Source organism: Lethenteron reissneri, unplaced genomic scaffold (assembly GCF_015708825.2).
Source record: "Lethenteron reissneri isolate LAM-NWPU_2019-01 unplaced genomic scaffold, ASM1570882v1 scaffold_1848, whole genome shotgun sequence".
NCBI lineage: Eukaryota > Metazoa > Chordata > Hyperoartia > Petromyzontiformes > Petromyzontidae > Lethenteron > Lethenteron reissneri.
Window position 1 is genome coordinate 370455 of NW_026891606.1, and position 26787 is coordinate 397241.

Genomic DNA, 26787 nt, shown 5'->3' on the forward strand with positions numbered 1-26787 from the left:
GATATAATGAGAGACACTTCATTGGGTCACAGCCACAATAAGGGACCCTAGGCCCCGTGCTTTTATCTTCAGTTCGTAACTTCATCCACATGTCCCTAATCCTCGTTCAAAACCTTATTCCTCTAATCACTTCCACGTGATCGCTTCTGTCGTGACGCTGCGATGACGCTGCTTGATAGTGATGCTGTCTAATGGTGATGGTGTATGATGGTGATTCAATAATATGTAGTAGTGTATAGTGTAGTATATAACAGTGTAGTGTGGAATAATGTCGTGCATAGTGCAGTGTATAATAGTGCAGTGTGTTGTAGTTTAGTAGTGTATAGTAGTGTATATAGTGTAGTAGTGTATAGTAGTGTATTGTATGGTGTAGTATCTAGTCGTAGATAGTAGTGTAGTGTACAATATAGTAGTGTCGGGTATATTAGTTTAGTTTGTAGAACTATATTGTGTAGCAGTGTATAGTAGTGTAGTATATAGTAGTATAGTGACGTGTAGTGTATAACAGTGTAGTGTGTGGTAGTGTATAGTGTCGTATATAGTAGTGTAGTATATTGTAGTGTGTGTAGTCGAATACAGTTGTGTAGTGTGTTGTAGTGTGTAGTAGCATATAGTAGTGTAGCGCTATATATAGTAGTGTAGAAGTGTGTAGTAGTATATAGTAGAGTGTGGCGCTATATATAGTAGTGTAGTAGTGTGTAGTAGTATATAGTGTATACTGTGTATATCTGTGTGTGAGTATGTAGAACTAACCTCTCTATGCAACTCCATAAAACAGAGAAGAAATCGACCAACTGGTGGAATTTCGTCGCAGGTAAACGATGACGTCCCCACACATCCACGTGATCACTTGTGTGGTAACGCTATGATGGCGCTGCTTGATCGTGATGCGGTGTGATGGTGATGTTGTGTGATGTTGTATTATAATGGTACTGTAGTGTATAGCGTAGTGTATTGTGTAGTAGTGTGGTTTGTTGTAGTGTGTAGTGTAGTATATAGCAGTGTCGTGTATAGTAGTGTAGTGTGGAATATTGTAGTCCATAGTGCAGTGTATGATAGTGCAGTGTGTTGTAGTTTAGTAGTGTATAGTAGTGTAGTATATAGTGTAGTAGTGTATTTTATAATGTAGTATCTAGTATTGGATAGTAGTGTAGTGTACAATATAGTAGTGTAGGATTTATTAGTTGTTTGTAGAAGTATATTGTGTAGCAGTGTATGGTAGTGTAGTATATAGTAGTATAGTGACGTGTCGTGTATAGCAGTGTAGTGTGTGTTAGTGTATAGTGTAGTATATAGTAGTGTAATATATTGTAGTGTAATGTGTAGTCGAATTCAGTTGTGTAGTGTGTAGTGTGTTGTAGTGTGTAGTAGTCTAGTAGTTGAATATAGTAGTCTAGTATGTAGTAGTATATAGTAGTGTAGCGCTATATAGAGTAGTGTTAGAAGTGTGTAGTAGTATATAGTGTATACTCTGTATATACATGTGTGTGAGTATGTTGAACTACCCTCCCTGTGCATCTCCCCCAAACAGAGAAGTCGACCAACTGGTGGAATTTCGGCGCAGGTAAACAAAGACGTCACCACGCTTCCACGTGATCACTTGTGTGGTGACGCTGTGATGACGCTGCTTGATCGTCATGCTGTGTGATGGTGATGTTGTGTGATGGTGTATGATAATGGTACTGTAGTGTAAAGCGTAGTGTAGTGTGTTGTAGTGTACGGTGTAATTTCTATTAGCGTAGAGTATACAGTAGTGTGTATTAGTGTAGCGTGTAGTAGTATATATTAGTATAAGGTATAGTGTATATATGTATGAGTATGTAGAACTAACCTGTCTGTGCAACTCCCCCACACAGAGACGGAGGAGAAATCGACCAACTGGTGGAATTTCGGTGCAGGTAAATGATGACGTCAACACACCTCCACGTGATCGCTTGTGTGGTGATGCTGCGATTACACTGTGTGATGGTGATGGTGTGTGATGGTGTAGTGTATAGTGTAGTGTATTGTAGTGTACAGTGCAGTATATAGTTGTGTTGTAAAATCTTAAAGACCCGCCCACTTACCCTTGGGTGGTACCCATCTCAAACCTGTATAACCTTTGGTTGCAGCAGCTCTCCCACTATATTTCGTCCTGCCTCAGCAGTCCGCCTGCTGTATTATTTCACCTGAAGACGATTGCTTGTGTTGCGATCGAAACGTCATGACTTTTTCATTGTTCTCTCTACGTGACTTTACCGAAAGACCCAACGAGTATAGTTGTGTTGTAGTGTAGTAGTGTATAGTAGTGTAGTAGTATAGTAAATAGTAGTGTAGTAGTATTTAGTAGTGTAGTGTGTTATAATAGTGTATAGTATAGTGTATATGTGTAGTGACATCTCAGATGTCACTGTGTGGTGCCGGCCCGAGAGAGCCACGGCGTGTGATGTACTCGCATCGCGGACATCACGTATGTATCTTCTTGGTTCTTTCGGTAAAGTCATCACGTAGAAGGGAAATAATAAAATAATAAAAATAAACATAAAATAATTCTCTCGACGTTTCGGGCACAATGCAAGCAGCCGTCCTCAGGTGAAGAACAGGTCTGTCTGAAGACGCTGTCTTTCCTCTTCAGACGCTGTCTTTCCGACAGACCTGTTCTTCACCTGAGGACGGCTGCTTGCGTTGTGGCCGAAACGTCGTGAGAATTATTTTATTATGTTTTATTTTTATTATTTTATTATTTCCATTCTACGTGACTTTACCGAAAGAACCAAGAAGATGAATCCCTGCAGTCACGAAAGCTTTAAATCGAAATCACGTATGTAGTGACATCGTGAATGTCACTGAATAATGCTGGCTCTCGTGAGGCATGGCGTGCGATGCATCGTCATCGCGGACACCCCATAGGTGGGTGTAGTACCAGCCCTAGAGGTGGCTCGGTGAGCGCTGGGATAGCGCAGCGGCACCACACGTGGCGTGCAGTGCTGACTCCTACTGGAGGGAGTGTGAGAGTGTGAGCCATTTGATGAGGTTACCCTGGGCCATGGCACTCTGGTTGACACGTGACCAGTAAGATCTACGCAGGGGCCCCAGGCGGGGGCTAGGGGGTGGTCACGTGTCAGGGTGAGATCCTACGGGAAGGGTCGAGAAACGACAAGAGGTTTCTCGAAGGGGGTCGTGGCCAAGGGCGGGGCCAGCCACGACCCAGGGGCATATAAGCCGGGGTCCCAACAGGGACCGGGGCTCTGCGTTGCTGTCGTCATCCAAAGATCTACGATCTACGTTCAAGAGAAGAAGTCACTAACACGTGGACGAGGACCCAAGGCAGGGTCCTGTCTGTTGTAGCTACTCCCAGTAACTAGCGTAGATAGCCTGGTGGTCCACCACCACAGGTTATCTGGTGAAGGGGCAGTAACCCCTTTGTGTTAATGTGTTGGTGTTAATAAATATGTGTTGCCTCCACGAAGTACTTCTGCGACTCAGTTGAATCCACTACATATGTAACGACTCTGACGATCATGAAATGAGAGACACTTTTTTGGGACACAGCCACAAAGAGTGACCCGAGGCTCTGTGCTCTTGTCTTCAGTTTGTAACTTCCTCCTAACGTCCCAACTCCTCGTGCTCTCCCCTTTCATACTCCTCAAGCCCCCTTTGTGGAACCTTCTTGTCCTTGTTTTTCCCTGAGCCAGTCCCTGTTCTTACCCTCTAACTGATCCTCTCTTTTTTACCGACAGATCATCGTTCAATACTTTATTCCTCCAATCCCTTCCACGTGATCGCTCGTGTGGTGACGCTGCGATGACGCTGCTGTCTAATGGGGATGGTGTGTGATGGTGATGCAGTAGTGTGTAGTAGTGTGTAGTGTAGTATATAGCAGTGTAGTGTATAGTAGTGTAGTGTGGAATAATGTAGTGCCTAGTGCAGTGTGTTGTAGTTAGTAGTGTATATAGTGTAGTAGTGTATGGTAGTGTATTGTATAGTGTAGTATTTAGTTATGAATAGTAATGTAGTGTACAGTATCGTAGTGTAGGATATATTAGTTTAGTTTGTAGAAGTATATGGTGTAGCAGTGTATAGTAGTGTATTATATAGTAGTATAGTGTGTAGTGGTGTGTAGTGTATAGCAGTGTAGCGTGTAGTCGAATACAGTTGTGTAGTGTGTTGTAGTGTGTAGTAGTCTAGTATTAGAATATAGTAGTGTAGTGTGTAGTAGTATATAGTAGTGTAGTACTATATATGTTAGTCTAGTGGTGTTTAGTGTATACTGTGAATATATACCTGTGTATATATGTATGTGAGTGTATAGAACTGTAGTGCTTGAGATACACGTCACGCGCTGGGTCGGTATGCGCGCACGCGGCGGACAGTGAGGGCGAATGACCGTTGTTGTTGTCCAAATTAAGGTGGCGTGATAGTTAAGGGAGCCGCAGGTGGCCGGGGTAATTAAAGATGCAGGGCGCTGATTGGACGAGAGGGGCTGTTGTCCGAGATTGGCGCCGGCGTGTCTGGAAAAACAACGCCACGTGGCACCGGAGGCTGGGGGCGAGTGGCGTCGCGGGGGATGACCTAATTAATTAGGGGTAATTGGTTCAGGAATAAAGTGAGGGATGGTGGAGTGAAACGGGAGTTGGTTCCTGGGACGAGAAACAGACGGATGGAGAGACGGAGCAGTAGATAGAGTGAGTACAGCGTAGGGTAGCAGTGGATAGAGAGAGTACAGCATAGGGTAGCAGTGGATAGAGTGAGTACAGCGTAGGGTAGCAGTGGATAGAGTGAGTACAGCGTAGGGTAGCAGTGGAGAAGAGTGAGGATAGTGTAGGGTAGCAGCGGAGTAGCGGAAGCATCCGAAGAGAGAGACGACGGAGTTAGTTACGACGGGATGGGACGACGGAGTTGATGAAGAGCAGCCGAGCTGGAGAGATAGAAAGAGCGGAGAGGAGAGACGACAGAGAAGCAGAGGGGAGCGAGCGAGGCCAGCGGAGCGCAGCGAGCGAGCGGAAGAACATTGAGTGATGTTGACGGAGAGTTGTGGGTCGGTGTGAACGGAGGAACATTGAGCGGTGTTGACGGAGAGTTGCGAGTTGGTGTGAGCGGAGGAACATTGAGCGGTGTTGACGGGAGAAATGTGGAACTATATAGGTTAATAAAGAAACGAGGAAAGACAAGAAGCTGTCGTGTCGGTTCGAGCACTACAGAACTAACCTCTCTGTGCAACTCCCCCACACAGAGGAGGAGAAGTCGACCAACTGGTGGATTTTTGGCGCAGGTAAACGATGACGTCACCACGCCTCCACGTGATCACTTGTGTGGTGACGCTGTGATGACGCTGCTTGATCGTCATGCTGTGTGATGGGGATGCTGTGTGATGGTGTATGATAATGGTACTGTAGTGTAAAGCGTAGTGTAGTGTGTTGTAGTGTAGGCAGTGGCGGCTGGTGATATTTATTTTTGGGGGGGCGCATTTTTTTTATTTTATTGAGGGGGGCAAATAAATATAAAGCAGTACCAAAAACCATTTTGACTACTTGAATATAAATTTTGATGATCTTTATTTACATTTCAGACCAAAAGAAGTACCAAAAAGCATGTTTCCTACTTGAACATAAATGTTTCTCTTTTATATACATTTCAGACCAAAGTACCAAAAAGCATGTTTCCTACTTGAACATAAATGTTTCTCTTTTATATACATTTCAGACCAAAGTACCAAAAAGCATGTTTCCTACTTGAACATAAAAACGTTAGTTTCATGCTATTATCAATATGGCTGCGGCTACTTTCATGACGTTTGCATTTGTCAGAGAGATGTTTGAGGTCTCTTACCCCCGTCGTTGTCCACAAAACTTCAGTGCCGACACTTTGAAATAAAAGACAGGGAAAACAAAAAAGAGAATTGCTAACATCACATCCAGCCAGCCACCTCCGTTTCTCATAACAAGCGCGGGTGAAGCTTCGTGTGTAGCTTCGTCCTCTGTCACTGGCCTGCTGCTGGATTTGTAAATCGGGTTGGTCCGGTCCGAGATCCTTTATCTTTTTTATTTCTTCCAGCGAAAGCCTTGTGAAAGGGTTTTTTTGTAAATAAATTACAGAATTTGGATGAACTGCTGCCATTGTTTACACAAAAAATTTGATCAGCCTAGCAAGTGTCAAAGTGGTGTCGCCTTCGCACTCGCAGTAGTGGCCTACAGCGTAAATTTGAATGACAGGTGACGAGAACCAATCAGATTGGATAAAATAACATGTATCCAATTCTGATTGGCCAGGGACGCAACGACTTGCGCCCCGAGGAGAATCTTTAAGAAACCAATTAGAGACCAGCTTCAGGTCACATGCTGTCCGAAAATGTAAAGTCTCACATAGACATCCATTTGTCCGGCGCCCCGCATGAAACACATTGAAAAACATAGAAAATAGTTGACCGATTAAAGCCAGTTTTTATTAAATGCTGATGCTTTTCTTACTACCAGCCGGCACATCGTATGAAAAAAATATTTTATTTATGTATTTTTATATACATTTTGCATATGTATATTTCTTGAATATTGATGGGGGCGGCGCCCCTGCGCCCTCTATTGACGAGCCGCCACTGAGTGTAGGGTGTAATTTATAGTAGTGTAGAGTATACAGTAGTGTGTATTAGTGTAGCGTGTAGTAGTATATTTTAGTATAGTGTGCAGTAGTGTATAGTGTATTTTATCTTAGTGTAGTAGAATATAATACTGTAGTTTGTAGTAGTGTAGTAGTATATAGTAGTATAGTGTATATATTAGTGAGTATGTAGAACTAACTTGTCTGTGCAACTCCCCCATACAGAGACAGAGGATAAATCGACCAACTGGTGGAATTTCAGCGCCAGAGGTAAACGATGACGTCACCACACCTCCACGTGATCGCTCGTGTGGTGACGCTACTGTGACGCTGTGTGACGACGTGTGATGGTGATGCTGTGTGATGATAATGCCGTCGTGTATAGTGTAGTGTATAGTAGTGTATTGTGTAGTATATCGTGTAATGTATACTGTAGTGTAAAGATGTGTGCAGTGTAGTGTATACAGTAGTGTATAATAGTGTCCAGTGTACTGTGTATTGTAAAGTTGTGTACAGTAGTGCACACTGTAGTTTATAGTTGTGCAGTGTTTTGCATAGTGCAGTGTATAGTGGCGTGTTTAGTGTAGTGTGTTGTAGTGTATGGCAGTTTAGTAGTGTATAGTTTAGTAGTAGTATATATAGTAGTATAGTGTAAAGAAATATATATTAGTGTGTAGTGCATAGTATCTTCTTGGTTCTTTCGGTAAAGTTACGTAGAAGGAAAATAATAAAATTATAAAATATTTCTCACGACGTTTCGGCCACAATGCAAGCAGCCGTCTTCAGGTGGAGAACAGGTCTGTCGAGAAGGCTTTACCACAAAACTCGATCTTCAGCGTACTTTTTGCCTCTGCGTCGTTGAGACTGTCTTGGTCAGATTTGGCTTACGTCACCAGGAGTAGTAATAATCTTCCATATTCTCTAGATCAGTGTTCAAGATGTCTTGAGTGGCGCTGAGTGTCGTTGCCTGACTGGCCAGTGCTAGGTCATCTGCATAAATTAACTTGCGGTTTAATGTGGCCGGTATGTCGCTGCTTGTAAAGCTTAAATGGGGCTGGTGCTAATACCGACCCCTGCGGTAGACTATTTTTTAGAGTTTGTGGGCGGCTGATCTGGTTTCCGAGATGGACGCGAAATTGTCGGTCGCTGAGCACACTGGCGATTAGCCAAGCCGTTTTTTCGCACTTGATGGTGTTGGCGAGTTTAAAGAGGAGTCCTCGTCGCCAGACCGTGTCAAATGCAGAGGACAAGTTGATAGAGGTAACCGCTGTTTTTTGTTCATGCTGAAAGCCGACTTCGATGTGGTGATGTCAAGGCGAGGACCTGGTCACAGCAAGTTCAAGTTCATTTCAAGTTCATGTATTAGGTGTAGCCCTGTGAGGCATTCGACTCTTGAATCGGGTGCAAACGCAACAAACTAAAAACAAAAACATGAACAAGAATACATCTTATAGTGACTATGTGCAAACAGAAAATTCAAGAAAAGACAGCAAAATATTGCAGAAAAAGAACCGTACACCAACACTGTGTGCAAAAATCCCAGTGGGATGCAAGTCAAACAACAACAACAACAACCACAAGACAACTTAGATTAAGGCCATCAGTCTAACTCTGTACTACAACAAACAAACATGGCCAAACCAAAAAACTTTTCGAAATTCACCAAAATAAAGCCATAAAAGCAATGAAATAGTGATCATAGGAACTGTGACCGAATTTTCACAATAAACGACGTAAACAACATGTACCACCAAACTCTGCAGCCATAGCTGGCTACATGAGTCACTCCACAACAGTAGGAACATCAGTCGGAGTATCAACATTTTTCAATGCACCTTTAAGATCAGCACACTAAATCAAAACACAGATCATACTTTGCAGCGATCATCCGGAGCGAAACATTCTATTTTAAGCCACTAAATTGCAGTGGCAGCTAGGGGTGTACAACTCCTTGTGCACGAAAACCTGCCTGCACAGGTGGTATGGTGGCTTCCAAGAAAGGAGAGAGTCGGGCAAGCAGTACTCACTCCAGTAGCTTGTAGGCTGTACAAAGAAGAGAGATTGGCCTGTAGCTGTGTGGGTCATCAGCAGGTTTTCCTGGCTTGAGGAGAGCAATGACTTTTGCTTTTTATCAAAGTCTTGGTAGCTTGTTGATGGCAATGATTTTTAAAAAAAGTTTCGCCAGCCAGGTTCTTCCTTTGCCCCTGCCAAGGTGTTTTAGGAATTCCGGGTAAATCCCATCTATTCCTGCGGCTTTACCTGCCTTTGTTACTGCTTGTGCAGCATCTATTTCTTCCGGAAGTACAGCTGCAGAAAGAGGAGAGTTTTTGACCCTGGTGGACAGTGTATCTTTTGCGGGTTGTTTTACTGCACGTTCTTCTTTTCGACTGTTTTTGCATTGCCGAGAACCTGCGTCGCTATCCCATTAGCAGTCGCCTTAGGAGTGCGTTGTTCTGAGGGTGTCGCTCCACCGAGCTTCCACAGTAACCCCCATGCCCTTAGAGTGCGTGAAGTCAAAAGACTCCATAAATGTTGCCCACTTTGCTCTTCTGGCAGAATCTAGTGACTGCAGAACGGCTGTGGCGATTTCTGGGTCGCCAATGCTCTGATGTTCACGAAGCAGGTTTTCACTTTCCGCAGTCCAGAGAGGGGTGTAGGACCTTCGATAGGCCCGCGAGATCAAATTCCTGGCTGCTTTCTTCACGAGCGCGATGAACTGCTCACATTTTTCAGGGTTTGTGGAGATGTGGTGGATGTTCTTTTCCACTGCAGCCATAAAACGGGGCTAATCTGCCCTTCCAAAGTTTCAGCAGGGTCTTTGTGTGCTGGTGATTACTGGGGTTCTGTGGCCAACCTGGATGACTATGGGCTTGTGCTGGCTGTGGCGGGAAGCGAGGCAGGACTTTGGATATGGTGGGCAAATGTCTGAGCCATTCTTATCTGTGGTTACAAAGCAACGGGTATGGGTTATATTCCGTATTTCACCATGTAGGGTGGAATGTGCCTTGTTGCCTGGCGTCAAAAACGAGGAAGAGCTCTTTCTGCAGATGCCAAATCGAGAATTTGTTCGCCTGCCAAGTCGTTAACTGGGTAGCCCCACATCGTGTGATGGATGTTGAAGTCATCTATGTAGATCGCGGGATCTTGCACCGCAGGTAATGTTGGTAGGTGCCAGGTTGTTATTGTTGTTGGCGGTTTGTAGACATTGTATACAACGGAGACCGGCGATCATTGTCCAAAATGTGAAGTCGTTGTCTGCCTAAATAACTTTCACTGTATCTTTGATGCGATGCGCGATGTGAGTGGCCAGGCCGCGTTTAGCGCGGCCCTTGAAAGCGGCGAGGATGTACCCTGGAATGTTCAATCGTAGGGAGCTGCTTTCCTCCGCGTGCGTCTCTTGGATAGCAGGCGTGTCGCTGTTTTCTTACGAGGACGTCTGCCTTCGCGGGCCATCAACATGCAGCTGGCATAGACGAACCGATGGGGCCAATGTAACGGCTCGTCTGGCCCTGAGGAGGACCTTTGTTGCTTTGCGTAGTTCTTACTCCTGTAACCCAGAGGTCGACTGGCGACGTACAGTTTCCTTAGCGATGTCATTCGCTATAAACTTGGTTGTAGGCTTCGTTGACGTAATAGGGTGGGCCCCGAGAAGGCTCACATCTCCCACCACTATTTAGTAGTATAGTGTGTGTAGTAGTATATAGTGTGTAGTAGTATATAGTGTGTATATAGCGTGTAGTATATAGTAGTAGTATATAGTGTGTATATAGCGTGTAGTAGTGTAGTGTGTAGTAGTATATAGTGTGTAAATAGCGTGTAGTAGTGTAGTGTGTAGTAGTATATAGTGTGTAGTAGTATATAGTAGTATAGTGTGTGTGTAGTAGTATATAGTAGTATAGTATAGTGTGTAGTAGTATATCGTGTGTCGTAGTATATAATGTAGTGTGTAGTAGTAAATAGTAGAATAGTGTATAGTGTGTGTATATATATATTAGTATGTAGACCCAACCTCTCTGTGCAACTCCCCCACACAGAGAAGGAGAAAAAGTCGACCCACTGGTGGAATTTGGCCGCCGTGGTAGCCACAGGTAAACAATGACGTCACCATGCCTCCACGTGATCGCTTGTCTGGTGACGCTGTGTGATGCTGTGTGATGCTGTGTGTGATGCTGTGTGTGATGCTGTGTGTGAAGCTGTGTGTGAAGCTGTGTGATGGTGTGTGATGCTGTGCGTGATGCTGTGTGTGATGCTGTGTGTGATGCTGTGTGTGATGCTGGTCCTGTGTGTCGAGTTGTGTGATGGTGTGTGATGGTGTGTCATGCTGTGTGTGATGCTGGTCCTGTGTGTGAAGCTGTGTGATGGCGATGCTGTGTGTGATGGTGTGTGATGTTGTGTGTTATGCTGATGTGGGGAGCAGTAGAGTAGCGGTTAGTGCAACGCTGCGCGACGAACCTAGCTATACGGGGGATCTTTGTCTTTGGATGTTGTGTGATGCTTTGTGTGATGCTGTGTGATGGTGATGATGTGTGATGGTGATGCGGTGTGTGATGGTGTGTGATATTGTGTGTTATGCTGCTGTGGGGAGCAGTAGAGTAGCGGTTAGTGCAACGCTGCGCGACGAACCTAGCTGTAAGGGGGATCTGTGTCTTTGGATGCTGTGTGATGCTGTGTGATGTTGATGCTCTGTGTTGATGCTGTGTTGATGCTGTATGTGATGCTGTGTGTGATACTGTGTGAGACCAGCAAAACAACCCCCGAATTCCCCGTTGGTGGACGATGGCAACGGTGTGGTGAGCAGTGCCGTGGGGGGAGGGCCAATTTGGATTGGCCATTCCCCTCATGGCGTTTGTAGCCACCATAGCGACCAAATGCGGGCTCTGGAGGGGTGCAAGGGGCTGGTAACGCCTCCACCATTAAATCATTTACCACGATACCACGGAATACAAATCGAATTAAGCTTGTGCCGGAGGCCTCAGGGGGACTGTTGTCTATGCCGTCTCCTGGCCAAACCCCATTTGGCGGAGCCAGGAGACTGAATCTTCACCCTCGGGGCTCTTCCAGAAATAACAAAACACCACTGTGTGGCCAAATGGAACGTTCGAACGCTCACTGCGGAGGAGAGGCTGCCACTCCTCTGTCGGGAGCTGGACCGGTACCGCCTGGATCTCTGTGGTATTCAGGAGGTCTGGTGGACTGGCTTTGGCTCCTGCCACCATGAGGGGTGGACAGTCCTCTACTCGGGGCAGAAGACTGCCAAACAACAGGGAGTGGCTCTTTTTCTGAACAAGCATGGCAGTGAGGTGGGGGAAGCTGTAAGCCCCCGGCTACTGTGGGCTCGCCTTTCTATCAACCGGAGGCGAGGAGTGGTGGTTGTGGTTGCTTATGTCCCCACCGAAGACGAACATCCGTGGAGTGATGCAGGCAAGGTCGATCAGTCAGATGTCCTTCTATAACCTCCTGTCACAGGTGCTGGCTAAAGTGGCCCCTCGGGACAGAGTCATCCTGTTGGGAGACTTTAATGCCCGAGTTGGTCATGATGCTGGCACCTGGTCTGGAGTGATTGGAAGGCATGGGCCTGATTAGCTCAATAACAACGCTAGGAGACTGCTAGATTTTTGTGCAGCCCATTAAATTGTAATTACCAACACGCTGTTCTGGCATCGGCACATCCACGCATCATCATGGACGCATGCCGGATCCAAGCAAGAACATCTGCTGGACTACATAGTGACAGAATAGCGGAGGCGGGCCCATGTCCTTGACATCAGAACCTACTGTGGAGCTGATCTGCTCACTGACCATCGACTTGTCTTCAGTAAGATGTGCCTGCCATTCTTCCACTCTGGTGGTGGGTGTACACCCAGGACCCCATTCAAGCCCATAGTGGCCTGGTCTCAGCTAGCTGATGAAAGTTGCAAGCAAGAATTTCATCATCGCTTGCGGCTGGGGTTGGTATCGTCTCCCACTCCTCCTGATGTCGAGGGGAAATGGGCAAGGTTTAGGACTGTGGCTCATGCAGCTGCAATGTCTGCTTTGGGTACATAGTCCAGATCTCCCCAGAGACCCTGGCTGACAGATGAGGTGTTCAAGATGGCTGAGAAAAAGCAACAAGTGCACTCTCATCGTCTACAGCATCCCACGTCAAAGAATGAGGAGGCTTACCGCAGACTTCGCTCGGAGGTTCGGAGAGCCGTGAGGCGATGCAGGGATTCGGTGGTGGTCGCGGAGTTGCTGAGTAGATGGAATCTGCCTTCGTGGCCGGCGATCACAAATCGTTCTTTAATTCCATTAAAAAAGTAACTTGCAGCGCCACACCTATTACCATAATTAGGGGAAAGAATCGTGATGCAATCTCCGACCCCCAGGAACAGGTTTGCATATTTGTTGAGCATTTCAGTGAGATCTTGGGGGAGAGGAAATCTCTCAGTTTGAAAAACATCATGGGGAAAAGTGAGGATGACCTTGTTGAGGCTGAGGAAGAAGTCACTCCCTGTGAGTGGCTGGCTGAGGTGCCATCTGTTGAGGAAGTACTGGAGGCGATCCAGAGTCTGAGACCAGGAAACGCACCGGGCAGAGATGTTCTCCCAAACAAAATGCTGGGCGAAGGTGGCGATTGTGCACAGACTGCCCTATATGACATTATAACAACAGTCTGGACCACTGGACAGGTTCCGCAGGATTGGAAGGATGCCCTGGTGCTCCCCCTCTTCAAGAAAGGGGACCACACAGACTGTAACAATTACAGGCGCATCTCACTCCTCAGTGTGCCGTGAAAGGTCCTGGCAAGGATTATTCAACATCGCCTTGCTAGGCATGCTGAGGAGAGGCTTGCGGAGCCCCAGTGCGGTTTGAGGAAAGGGCGGTCCTGCACAGATGCCATATTTTCTGTCCATCTGTATATTTTTGCTTTATTGACCTGGTCAATGCCTATGATGCCATCAATAGGCCTGGGCTCTGGGTTGTTCTTTGTGCTTTTGGAGTCCCTGACTCTCTGCTTACGATTGTTAAGGAAATTCATAATGATGAGCGGGCTCGGGTAAAACTACATGACCGGTAGTCGGAGCTATTCTATGTTCACCTTGGGGTGAGATAGGGATGTCCCCTGGCTCCCACATTATTTAACATCTATTTCGATCATATAGTTCGTAAATCTTTCGCTTGCTGTACTGGAGGAATTTCCATCTGGTACAAATACAATGTGTGGCTGATCGATGCCCGGGTGCAGTAAAGGGATGGCTCCTTATTGCTCAAACATGTGTAATGCAGGCGTAAACGACCTTCCGGATGTGACGTCATGAGGGGAGGAGTTAAGTCACGTGGGGGAGAGGGGTCAGGTCTATAGGGAGAGAAACCGGAAGAGGAAAGGGAGTGATTGGAGACTAGGAACGAGTGAGGCCACGTAGGGCGAGAGTGGGAGAGTGGCGAGATCGCCACGTACACGGGGAACGAGGTTCGGCACCGTCGGCCAATGGTGACCGACCCCGGAGCAGCAGGAGCAGCGAGGAGGCTGCAGGTGGCAGCGGGGGTCTGCACACGGAGTTGGCAGCGGGGGTCTGCACACGGAGTTGGCAGCGGGGGGTCTGCACACGGAGTTAGCAGCGAGTCTGCAAGGAGAGGAAGGAGGCTACAATAGTGACAGCAGCCAGGGGCTGCAAGCAGAGGGTCTCTAAGAGAGTGCCGTGAGGGAAAAGACAAGAACCCAAATAAAGGACACAGAGTCAGAGAGAAGCGTCCGAGTCTTTTATTACACTGGTGTCAGAAGTGTAACGGCATGACGAAACAACTGAGAAAAAAGAATATTCCGTCTCCGGCATCGGCTTCATCTTCCGACGACGATGATCTTCCTCCTGAAGTCGGCCTGACTCTGGCAGAGGAAGAGATCCGTGCTGGGACGAGTGCGGGTCCGGGGGTCCAAGAGGTCGCCGTGTCGGCGGACCCGTCTGCTCCAAAGGACGCGGATTCAAGATGGAGCCAGATGGCAGAGCAACTTGTAACTCTCAAGAACGTCATTACACATTTGTGTGAGCTTGTCACGCCGAGGGTGGCGTCGGAAGGAGATGTTGGTGGTCCGCAGGAGTCCGGGTTGTCTTCGCTGTCACCGCCATCGGCCACGCGGCACGAAGACGCCATCTTGGGCGTGGCGCACGACAAAAAGCGGGAAGCCGCCATTTTGGGACCTCCGCGACGGTCAGCCGCCATCTTGTCGACACCGCGTTGCGACGCCATGTTAAATTTGCCACCGGAGGAGCCAGCGGCTGGAGAGAGCAGGCCAAGGAGTCGCAGTCGTCACTTAACAACTGTCAAGGAATTCTCCATTGGGGGCGATTGGAGTGCGTTCACCTGTAGATTTCTGGCAGCGGTACGCTCAGCGAGGTGGACGGACGCCGAGGCTCTAGAGGTTCTTCCAACTCTTCTCGATGATGAGTCCGTTCGATTTTTTCGCTCTATAAAAGCCGCGAAGAAGAAGACTCTGCGAGGTGTGTTCGACGAAATGGCGGACGCGTACGAGCCGCCGGATGATGCCCATCGCCGGTTTGTGCAACGACAACGCGCACCCGAGGAGTCACCGGTGGCGTATAGGGGCGCGGTGTTGGAGCTAGCTATGGCCGCTTACCCGGAGATGGAGCCTGACCTGCTGGAACCTCTCATCCTGGGGAAAATGTTGGAGTTGTCCCGGGATCTCGGCATTCCTATGCCGGTGTGCGGTCATGAAAAGCTCACGTCCCGGGCCGCGGCGAAGTGTCTGGACGCCCAGTTTAACCTTCGCCGCTGGAAACAAGTTACGGCGTGGACAGGTGGTCCTGTCGTCGAGGGGGGTGCCGTAGGGTGGGACCCTAAAAAGGCCGTGTACGTGCCAGATGGGAGCAGCCAGCAGGAGCTGTCAGCTGCCTCCGGTCCGTGGCCGGCCCGGGGTGGGCCGGGGCCGCGGGCTGCGCCGCTGATACGGCCGCGTCGGGACGGGGTGCCCGCTGCGCGCCGCAACGACATCGAGTGCTTCCGCTGCGGGCGTCGGGGCCATTATGCCAGGGACTGCTGGGCCCGCGTTCCGGGTCCGCCCCAGCAGGAGGCCTCGACAGCGGACGCTCCCAAGAAAGATTCTACAGCACAGGCAAGTCGGTGCGCACCAGACACCCGGCAAGGCTTGACACCTCACTCATCGCCGTTGTCTTGCGGGGCGGATGTTGTTAATAACGGGAGGCCATTAGCTGCGCCTTGTCGCTCGGTAACGCAGTGGCGCAAGTTGGCTCGGCGGGTTGTCGCGGCCGCTACCGGTTCATCCACTGTACCCGGGTCGATCCAAAGGGTGGACGTACGTATTTTGGTGGATTCCGGTGCGTCCGCGACCATCATTTCGGACGTAATATTCCACCTTTTGAACATCCCACCAGGGGCCGTGAGGCCGGCTTACGCTTCCTGCGTCGCTGCGAACGGGGGTAGCATGGGCATCGTGGGCCAGGTGGATGCTAACATATCTATCGGGGGAGTGTCGGCTTCGGGAATTGTGTTAATTTCGAGGTCCCTTGCGGTTCCTTGCCTGTTGGGTACTGATTTTCTGGCCAAAATGCCCATTCTAATTCGAATCAATGAAAACTGCATTGAATTACCGGGGGGCCGTAAAATGGCATTTTTACCGTCCGCCTGGGGGCGACCTGCTCCTGTCGCCCAGGTGCAGGCGTTGTCGGAAGTTTCTGTTGATATTCCACCTGGCTCACAGATGCTCATTCCCTTACGATATCGGAAGCCGGTGCCTGGTCGGCAGGGAGCTTTTGGGGTTTTGCTGTCGCCGTCCGCCGCTATTACGGGCGGATCGGCGCTGGTGGGGGCGCAAACTATTGTCCGGCCAGATCAGCGGCCGTTTTTGCAGGTGCTTAACGCGAGTACCGAAAGCGTGTGTGTGCCGGCTGGTACCGTTGTGGCACATGCCACTACGGCGTTTACGGCTCAGGGTGATCTGTCCAGCGGGGGGCTGGTTGGGGGTGTTTCACACGATGGAGCGGTGGATGATCGCTGGATCGCTGAATTGTGTGGGGAGAATTCGGCCCTTTCCGGCGAACAACGTTGTGCGATTCGTAAATTATTATCGAGTTATTCGGATGTGTTTAGCTCCGACGATTTGGACTTGGGACGCACCTCGCTGCTTTATCATCACATCGACACAGGGGACGCTGCCCCTATTCGCTTAAACTCGCGTCGGATGAGTCCGGCTGAGCGAGAGCATGTTCGAGGGGCAGTGGACGACATGTTGAATGCGGACATAATATCTCCGTCTAACAGCCCATGGGGCGCGCCTGTTGTGTTGGTTAAAAAGAAGGATGGCAAATTGCGATTTTGTGTAGATTTTCGTAAGTTGAATAAAGTGTCGGTAGCAGATGCGTACCCCCTGCCGCGTATGGACGATTCTCTCGACGCCTTGTCGGGGGCAAAGTTCTTTTCAACGCTAGATCTCTCTTCGGGCTTCTGGCAGCTCCCCCTTGACGAGCCCTCGCGAGAAAAGACTGCTTTCCGTACGCCGCAGGGGTTATTCCAATTTAACTGTCTTCCGATGGGGTTGAATGCGGCCCCTGCCACTTTTCAGAGGTTGATGGAGTTGGTATTAACGGGGTTGCAGTGGGAGACATGTCTGATATATTTAGACGATATTATCGTCTTCAGCCGCACATTTGATGAGCATTTACTGCGGTTGGAGGCTGTATTCACCAGGATGCGTTCTGCTAATTTGAAATTCAAGCCAAAAAAATGTCACCTACTGCAACACTCCGTTCGATACTTGGGGCACATTGTTAGTGCGGACGGGGTGGCCACAGATCCGGAGAAAACAACGTGTGTCCGTGATTGGCCAACCCCGGCCACGGTGGGTGATGTGCGTCGGTTTTTGGGGTTCGCCTCTTATTATCGGAGGTTTGTTCCAAATTTTGCTACGATCGCGAGGCCTTTGCATCTTCTTACGGGGAAAGGACACAAATTTGCTTGGGGACCGCCGGAGGAGGCGGCGTTTCGAAGCCTGCGCGATCTATTGGCTACGGCACCGACGTTGGATTATCCGGATTTTGAACATCCCTTCATTCTGGATACGGATGCGAGTGACACTGGCATTGGGGCGGTGTTGTCTCAGTCAAAAGGTGGGGTTGAACGCGTGGTGGCGTATGGTAGTCGGGTTTTGTCTCCCGCGGAAACCCGCTACTGCGTCACTCGCAGGGAACTTTTGGCTATTGTTTTTTTTCTCCGCCAATTTCGACCGTATCTGTACGGTCGGTCGTTTATTGTCCGCACGGACCATGCGGCCTTGCAGTATGCTCTTAAGATGGACCAACCATCCGGCCAATTGGCAAGGTGGCTGGACACGCTGCAAGAATTTTCCTTCCAAATTCACCATCGGAAGGGTGTGCGTCACGCTAATGCGGACGCGCTTTCCAGGTTGCCGCAGCGATCCCCTTGCGCGTGTGCGTCGGGGACGCATAGGTGTGGACCGATTCAGCACCCCCCTCAACCTGTCGCGCTGGCAGTTGAAGTGCCTGGAGCTCCGCTTAAGCCGGGACCGGTTGATGGGGGACCGGCTGATGGGATTTTGCGTCTCCCGAGGTCTGTGTGGATTCGGGAGCAAATGTTGGACGATTCCTTGGTAACGTTACGTAAGCGACCGGGGAAGGCAATTAGGGGACTCGGTGCGGGGGGTGTGCCGGAAACCGCTCTCCGAGATGGATTGCTGATGTGGAGGGAAGGGATACAGGAACGCTGGCGTCTTGTTGTACCGGCATCATTGCGGTACGAATTGATTAGGACTCTGCATTGTGACACACTTTTACATCTGGGGGTGCAGAAGACCCTATTGACGCTGCAGCGAGATTACTATTGGCACGGCATGACGACAGATGTAGTCGGTCACGTTCGCGCGTGTCCCGATTGTGCCCGCCGGAAGCCACCTAAACATCCATATGTGCCGCCGATACAATCTATTCAGGTATCTCGAGTTAATGAATTGGTGGCGTTAGATATTTTAGGACCCTTTCCGCCATCCGCTAGGGGAAATAAGTATTTGCTAGTGGGGGTGGAGTACCTCTCCCGCTGGCCGATGGCCTGGCCTTTGCCTGACCAGTCAGCGGCGTCTATCACAGACGCCTTTCTATTTGGGTATGTTATAGACAAGGGGGCGCCGGAGAGGCTCCTTACAGACCAAGGCCGGAATTTTTCGTCTAAATTGTTGGGGGAGGTGTGTGCGGCTCTTGGAACTAAAAAGATACGGACATCCCCCTACCACCCACAAACGGATGGTATGGTGGAACGGTTAAATCGGACCCTGTCCGCCATGCTGTGTCACACGGTCAGTGAAAAACAATCAGATTGGGATTTGCATATCCCTGGGGTGCTTTCGGCGTATCGCATGACGCCGCACGCGGCTACTGGATATTCGCCGTTCTTTCTTATGTACGGCCGTGAAAACGTGCCGCCAATCAATGAGCAGTTGGGAACCGGAGCGAGGGGACCTGCTAAACCTTTTCCTGATTACATTCAGGACAACGTTCGCCGTGTCACTGAGGCGAGGGAAGGAGCCCGCATGGCTACGGCCAAAGCCCAGGCCCGGAACGAGCGGTGTGCTCGACGTTCAAAGGGGGAGTGCCCCTGGAAAACGGGGGACCTGGCCTGGCTTCATTGCCCACAGGTGCAGCCAGGTACCTCTCCTAAATTACATAAACCATGGCAAGGACCGGTCCGCCTCATCGAGGTTCCCAACCCACAGTCGGCGCGTGTTCGGGTTGGATCGCGGCGTTGGTTCGTACACACATCTCGGTTGAAGCCATACGTTGCCCCGCGACCTGATGCGTCATCTCCTGAGGTTGCCTTGCCGGGGTCTGTTGCTGCCGACTCGCCCTTGCCTGTGCCTGCTGACCTTGCAAGAGCGCCTGTCGTACCCCTTACAGACAAGCCGGCCGTGACGCCGCAGGAGGGAGGACGCTCCGCTCGCGGGGTGCCGACCAGGGCTGCGGAATCTCCGGGACCTGCAGCCCTTCCTACCCCGCCACGGACGCGATTACGGGACGCCTCTGAACGGGACCGGGACGGTGGCAGGCCTCCAATGGCGACGGACGAACTTGATCCTGTCGCCCTTAAAACCCTGCCACGTTCCCGCTCGGCGGGTGGGCCGCCGACCGTCCGGGACGGCCCGGCTACCCGCACTCGCTCGAAATCCCTCACATTTCGTTAACTTTGTGTTGTGTTCTTGTTTATATTGTTGTTGTATGCTTCGTGTCCTTTAACGTATTGGTCTGTTACACTCGCATTACTTGTTAAGTTGTTGTTCAGCCGAGGTCGGCTGGATTTTCTCTACGGGGGAGGGTGGTGTAATGCGGGCGTAAACGACCTTCCGGATGTGACGTCATGAGGGGAGGAGTTAAGTCACGTGGGGGAGAGGGGTCAGGTCTATAGGGAGAGAAACCGGAAGAGGAAAGGGAGTGATTGGAGACTAGGAACGAGTGAGGCCACGTAGGGCGAGAGTGGGAGAGTGGCGAGATCGCCACGTACACGGGGAACGAGGTTCGGCACCGTCGGCCAACGGTGACCGACCCCGGAGCAGCAGGAGCAGCGAGGAGGCTGCAGGTGGCAGCGGGGGTCTGCACACGGAGTTGGCAGCGGGGGGTCTGCACACGGAGTTAGCAGCGAGTCTGCAAGGAGAGGAAGGAGGCTACAATAGTGACAGCAGCCAGGGGCTGCAAGCAGAGGGTCTCTAAGAGAGTGCCGTGAGGGAAAAGACAAGAACCCAAATAAAGGACACGGAGTCAGAGAGAAGCGTCCGAGTATTTTATTACACATGTTACATATGCTGTAGATCTGGTAATTGCTGCTCACTCAGATTAGGAGTTGGAGGCACTGCTGCTGAATCTGGAGTGTGCCACTAAGAGGTGGGACCTTACCATCAGCCCCACCAAAACTAAGCACCTGCCTGGGTATCTTGTACCATCGGACACTCCACCCTCACAACTCCCAATTGGTAATGGGGCAGTTGTGGAGAGAGTGGAGAGTGTCCAATACCTGGGCAGTGTGTTAATGGCCAGCTCCGGTTTAACAGCAGAGGTCTCACTCCGAATCAGTCGAGCGGCATTATCTTTTCATCGGTTGTGTAACACTGTGTGGAAGCTACCTGGTCTGTCGCTCCACACGAAACTTCAGGTCTTCATGGCCACAGTCATGCCCTTCCTTTTCTACGCTTGCGAAACGTGGACCACCCTATCGGAAAATCTTCGCCGATGAGAAATATTAAGGCTGGCCTGTTTATGATCCATCCTGGGTTTAACCAGGCTGGATTGTGTGAGAAGTTCACAAATCCTTGAAAGATGTGGACAAAGTCCCATCGGTGAACTCCTCCGGCAGGCAAGGCTGCGTTGGCTGGGTCATGTAGCCCACATGCCCAGCCACCGCATGCCTAAACAGCTTTTGTTCGGCCGGATCGAGGAGGCTAAACGGGCGTGGCACGGGCTAGAGAAGAGATGGAGTGACGTGGTACAGGAGGATGTGGAGCTGAGTGGACTTGCCGATGACTGGTACCAGCGGTGTCAACATCGGCCTCTGTGGGTGGCTGATTGAGGCCTCAGTGCGGTCAAGGGAGTGTCCAATGGTACAAAATACCCAGGCAACCGCCATTCACCACGACGTAGCGGAGGAGCGACGCTCACAACAACGAGTGGAGCGCCGGGTAGCTAAAGCACAGCAAGTTGGCACAGTAGGGGCTACAGGTGATACATCGACCACTCATCTCAGTCAGTCGACCCGTGGCACCTGGGTCTGCCCCGTGACCTCTTGCCAGCGGCCGTTAGATTTCACGTGGCCTCAAGGTGCACCTAGCCTGGCACAAGCACCGTGGTGACATCACCGCTACTTCGTGGTGAATGGCGGTTGTTGTCTTTGTTGTTGATGCTGTGTGATGGTGATGCTGTGTGTGATGTTGTGTGTGATGGTGATGCTGTGGGTGATGGTGATACTGTAAGTGATTGTTGTTGTCACGATTGTTGTTGTTGTTGTGAGCCAGCGGCCACAGTGGCTCTGGCCCCAGTGGTAGTCGGTGTGTTGGGGCTCTCCGCTGGTGTGAACACCGCCAGTTCCATCGCCTCCTCCCTCGTCATCATCACTGTTGTTGTTGTTGTCGTCATCATCACTGTTGTTGTTGTCGTCATCATCATAATCACTGTTGTTGTTGTCATCATCATCATGACTGTTGTTGTTGTCATCATCATCATCACTGTTGTTGTTGTCGTCATCATCATCATCATCATCAATGTTGTTGTCATCATGACTGCTGTTGTTGTTGTCATCATCATCATCACTGTTGTTGTTGTCATCATCATCATGACTGCTGTTGTTGTTGTCGTCATCATCATCACTGTTGTTGTTGTCGTCATCATCATCACTGTTGTTGTTGTCGTCATCATCACTGTTGTTGTTGTCGTCATCATCACTGTTGTTGTTGTCGTCATCATCATCATCATCAATGTTGTTGTCATCATGACTGCTGTTGTTGTTGTCGTCATCATCACTGTTGTTGTTGTCGTCATCATCACTGCTGTTGTGGTCGTTGTTGTCATTGTTGGTGTCGTCATTGTTGTTATTTTGGTCGTCGTTGTTGTCTTGATTGTCGTCATTGTTGTTGTCGTAATCATTGTCGTCATCCTCATTGTTATCAGGTTGTTGTTGTCATTGCTGTCGTCATTGTCGTCATCATTGTTGTCATGGTTATCATTGTTGTCATCGTCATCAATGTCGTCATTGTTTTCATTGTTTTTTAATGGTCATTGTCATCATCATCATGATTGTTATTTTCATCACGATTATTGTTGTGGTTTTATCATTATTGTTGTTTTAATGATTTTGTTGTTGCCGTGGTTCTTGTTGTGAGCCAGTGGCCATAGTGGTTCTGATATTAGTGTTAGTACAAGCCGCGTTCTTCTCCGCTGGAGTGAACACCACCGGCTGCGTCGCCTCCCCCGCTACGCCCTCGGCCACGCTGAAGTCCGTCAATACGGAGTGGGTCACTCACTGTGTCACTCACTGTGTCACTCACTGTGTCACTCACTCACTGTGTCACTCACTGGGTCACTCACTCACTGTGTCACTCACTCACTGTGTCACTCACTCACTGTGTCACTCACTGTGTCACTCACTCACTGTGTCACTCACTGTGTCACTCACTCACTGTGTCACTCACTCACTGTGTCACTCACTGTGTCACTCACTCACTGTGTCACTCACTCACTGTGTCACTCACTGTGTCACTCACTCACTGGGTCACTCACTCACTGTGTCACTCACTGTGTCACTCACTCACTGGGTCACTCACTCACTGTGTCACTCACTATGTCACTCACTCACTGGGTCACTCACTCACTGTGTCACTCACTCACTGGGTCACTCACTGTGTCACTCACTGGGTCACTCACTCACTGTGTCACTCACTGGGTCACTCACTCACTGTGTCACTCACTGGGTCACTCACTCACTGTGTCACTCACTCACTGTGTCACTCACTGTGTCACTCACTGTGTCACTCACTCACGGTGTCACTCACTGTGTAACTCACTCACTGGGTCACTCACTCACTGTGTCGCTCACTCAATGGGTCACTCACTGGGTCACTCACTCACTGGGACACACAACAACCGCCATTCACCACTAAGTGGCAGTGACGTGACCACGGCACTTGTGCCAGGCCATGTGCACGTTGAGGCCGCGTGAAGTGTCGAACGCCCTCCGGCAGGAGGTCACGGGGAAGACCCAGCAGGTGCCACAGGTCGACTGACTGAGATGACTGGCTGATGCACCGCTTGTGCCCCCTACTGTGCCAGCTTATTCTGTTGTCGTGCCCCAGAGCTCCGCTCGTTGTTGTGAGCGTCGCTCCTCTACCTTTCATTGTTGTTGTTGGAGGGCAACTGCCTCCAACTGCCCAGTAGCGTCATTCACGAGCCTCCTCCACAGAGGCCGATTTTGACACTGCAGGTACCAGTCATCAGCAAGTCCACTCAGCTCCACATCCTCCTGTACCACATCACTCCATCTCTTCTCTAGCCCGTGCCGCGCCTATTTAGCCCCCTCGATCCGGCTGAACAAAAGCTGTTTGGGCATGCGGTGGCTGGGCATGTGGGCTACATGACCCAACCAACGCAGCTTTGCCTGCCGGAGGAGCTCACCGATGGGTCTTTGTCCAGATCTTTCAAGGATTTGTGAGTTCATCACACAATCCAGCCTGCAGGTTAAACCCAGAATGGATCGTAGGGAGGCCAGCCTAAATGTTTCTAAACGGCGAAAATGTTCCATTTAGGGGGGGGTCCACGTTTTGCAAGCGGAGAGAAGGGAGGGCATGACCGTGGCCAAGATGACCTGAAGCTTCGTGTCGAGCGACAGACCAGGTATGTTCCACACAGCGTTATGCAGCCAAAAAAAGGATAATGCCGCTAGGCTGATTCAGAGTGAGACCTCTGCTGTCACACCGGAGCCGGTCCTGAGCACACTGCCCAGGTATGGGAAACTCTCCACTCTCTCCACAACTGCCCCATCACCAATTGACAGTTGTGGGGGTGGAGTGTCCGATGGTGCAAAATACCCAGACAGGTTCTTAGTTTTGGTGGGGCTGATGGTAAAGCCCCACCTCTTAGTGGCAAGTTCCAGGTTCAGCAGCAGTGCCTCCAACTCCTAATCTGAGTGAGCAGCAATCACCAGATCATCGGCATACGTATCATGGTTGAGCAATAGGAGCCATCCCTTTACCTCACGCGGGTATCGATCAGCCTCCCATTGTATCTGTAACAGGTGGAAAATCCTCTGGTACAGCCATCGACGGCTTCACGAACTACGTGGTCGAAATAGATGTAAAGTAATGTGGGATCCAGAAGAAATCCCTGTCGCACCCCAATGTGAACAGGGAATGGCTCCGACTCCCAGCCAAATAGCTTTACCCGCACCTGCTCACCATCATGAAAGTCCTTAATGATTGTGAGCAAAAAGTTAGGGACTCCGAAAGCACGAAAAACAACCCAGAGCCCAGGCCTACTGACGGTATCATAGGCCTTGACCAGGTCAATAAAGCAGAGATGTAGTTGTTGTTGGAATTCCCTACATCTCTGCAGGACCGCCCTTTCCTGAAACCGCATTGGGGCTCCACAAGCCTCTCCTCAGCGTGCCTCACAAGGCAGTGTTGGATAATCCTTGCCAGGACCTTTCCCGGCACACTGAGGAGTGAGATGCCCCTGTAGTTGTTACAGTCTGTGCGGCCCCCAGGGCATCCTTCCAATCCTGCGGAACCCGTCCAGTGGTCCAGACTGTTGTTATGATATCATGTAGGGCAGTCTATGCACAATCGCCACCCTCCCTCAGCATTGGGTCACTCACTCATTGGGACACACAATGGGTCACTCACTGTGTGCGTGTGTTTGTACGCACTACGTGGTGTGTGCGGTATGTGCGTGGTGTATGTGGTGTACTAACTATTTGGTGTGTGCGGTGTGTGGAGGCGCGTGGAGTGTATACTCACTATCCGGCGTGTGCGGTGTGTGCAGGTGTGCGGTGTGTTTGTCCGACATTGAAACGAGGCAGAGTCTGCGAGTGCTGCCCTGCAGCCACGAGTTCCACGCCACGTGTGTGGACGAGTGGCTCAAGGTGAGGGGTGGTGGGTGAGTGGGTGGGTGGGTGGGTGAGTGGGTGAGTTGGTGGGTGGGTGGTTGAGTGGGTGGGTGAGTGAGTGAGTGTGTGGATGAGTGGCTCAAGGTGAGGGGTGGTGGGTGAGTGGGTGGGTGAGTGGGTGAGTTGGTGGGTGGGTGGTTGAGTGGGTGGGTGAGTGAGTGAGTGTGTGGACGAGTGGCTCAAGGTGAGGGGTGGTGGGTGAGTGGGTGAGTGGGTGAGTGAGTGGGTGGGTGGGTGGGTGAGTGAGTGGGTGGGTGGGTGAGTGGGTGGGTGGGTGAGTGGGTGAGTGGGTGAGTGGGTGGGTGGGAGGGTGAGTGGGTGGGTGGGTGGATGGGTGGGTGGGTGAGTGGGTGGGTGGGTGAGTGGGTGGGTGGGAGGGTAAGTGAGTGGGGGGGTGAGGGGGGGATGTGTGGGCGAGGTGGGTGGGTGGGATGGGGGTGAGTGTTAATTGATTGACACGATTGTTGTTGTGGTTGCTGATGTGGTTGTTGTGGTTGTTGATGTGGTTGCTGATGTGGTTGTTGTGGTTGTTGATGTGGTTGTTGATGTGGTCGTTGCAGATTAACCCGACCTGCCCCATCTGCCGTGCCGATGCCTCAGAGATTCCACACAAGGGAGAGTGACACTCACCACCACACTCACAAGAACCACACTCACAACAACACTCTACCACATTCACAATCACAACTCACCACCACCACACTCACCAACACCACAACCACTCACCGCAACCAAACTCACAACCCACCACACCAACCCACACAGCCGCGTGCAATCGCCGTTCACTCGGCCACGGGTGACCGTTGCCACGGTGACCGTTGCCACGGTGACCATCGCCACGGTGAACGTCGCCATAGTGAGGAGTGTTGCTGTGACTGCAGTTGCCCGACATTCACTTTGCTGTGGCTTTGCTGCTCTTGATGACGGTGGCAGAGGTGGTGGTGGTCATGATGATGGTAGTGATGGTAGTGGTGGTGGTGATGATAGTGGTGGTGAGGGTGGTGGTGGTAGTGATGATGATGGTAGTGGTGGAGATGGTGGTGGTGGCAGTGGTGGTGGCAGTGGTGGTGGTAGTAGTGATGATGGTTGCGGTGATGGTGATGGTGGTAATGATGGTGATGATGCTAATCGTCGTGGTGGTAACGATGATGATGGTGGTAGTGATTGTTGTTTCTATTGTTTAGAAAAATAATGTCATGAAAAATGTAAAATATGTCAGTGGCAAACGTTTACAGCAATTAATTCATCGGTAAGATAACGCAATTAACGAAATGTATGACTAAAATACAGGGTTGTGTCAAAAAGATGGACCCAATTTCAAAGCAGTATATTTCACGATGGTTACAATTACTCAAAATGATACAAACGGTTTAATGAGTTATCAAGTTTTACAAACCATTTTATAAATGCTCGATGTGCCCTCCACCTGCTGTACGGACAACATCGAGACGATAGTTGAATTCGTCCCAAACGCCTCTCTTCTCACGTTTTCGCCTGAGGTGCATGGTCTCCCTGTGCTCTTCCCCTGACATAAACAGCTCGCTTCCTCAAATT

At 50.1% G+C, this 26787-nt stretch overlaps 1 protein-coding gene across 1 annotated transcript in view; it reads left to right on the top strand.

Moving 5' to 3' along the window:
* Positions 1-25856, top strand: part of LOC133339376 (uncharacterized) — a 68063-nt gene extending 42207 nt beyond the window's left edge. Inside the window, exons 7-14 of the mRNA XM_061547517.1 lie at positions 779-814; positions 1532-1564; positions 1857-1898; positions 5213-5251; positions 6799-6843; positions 15432-15682; positions 25147-25209; positions 25794-25856. Coding sequence (XP_061403501.1) covers positions 779-814; positions 1532-1564; positions 1857-1898; positions 5213-5251; positions 6799-6843; positions 15432-15682; positions 25147-25209; positions 25794-25856 — 572 coding nt within the window. The remainder of the gene's footprint in view (positions 1-778; positions 815-1531; positions 1565-1856; positions 1899-5212; positions 5252-6798; positions 6844-15431; positions 15683-25146; positions 25210-25793) is intronic.
* Positions 25857-26787: the final 931 nt, after the last annotated feature.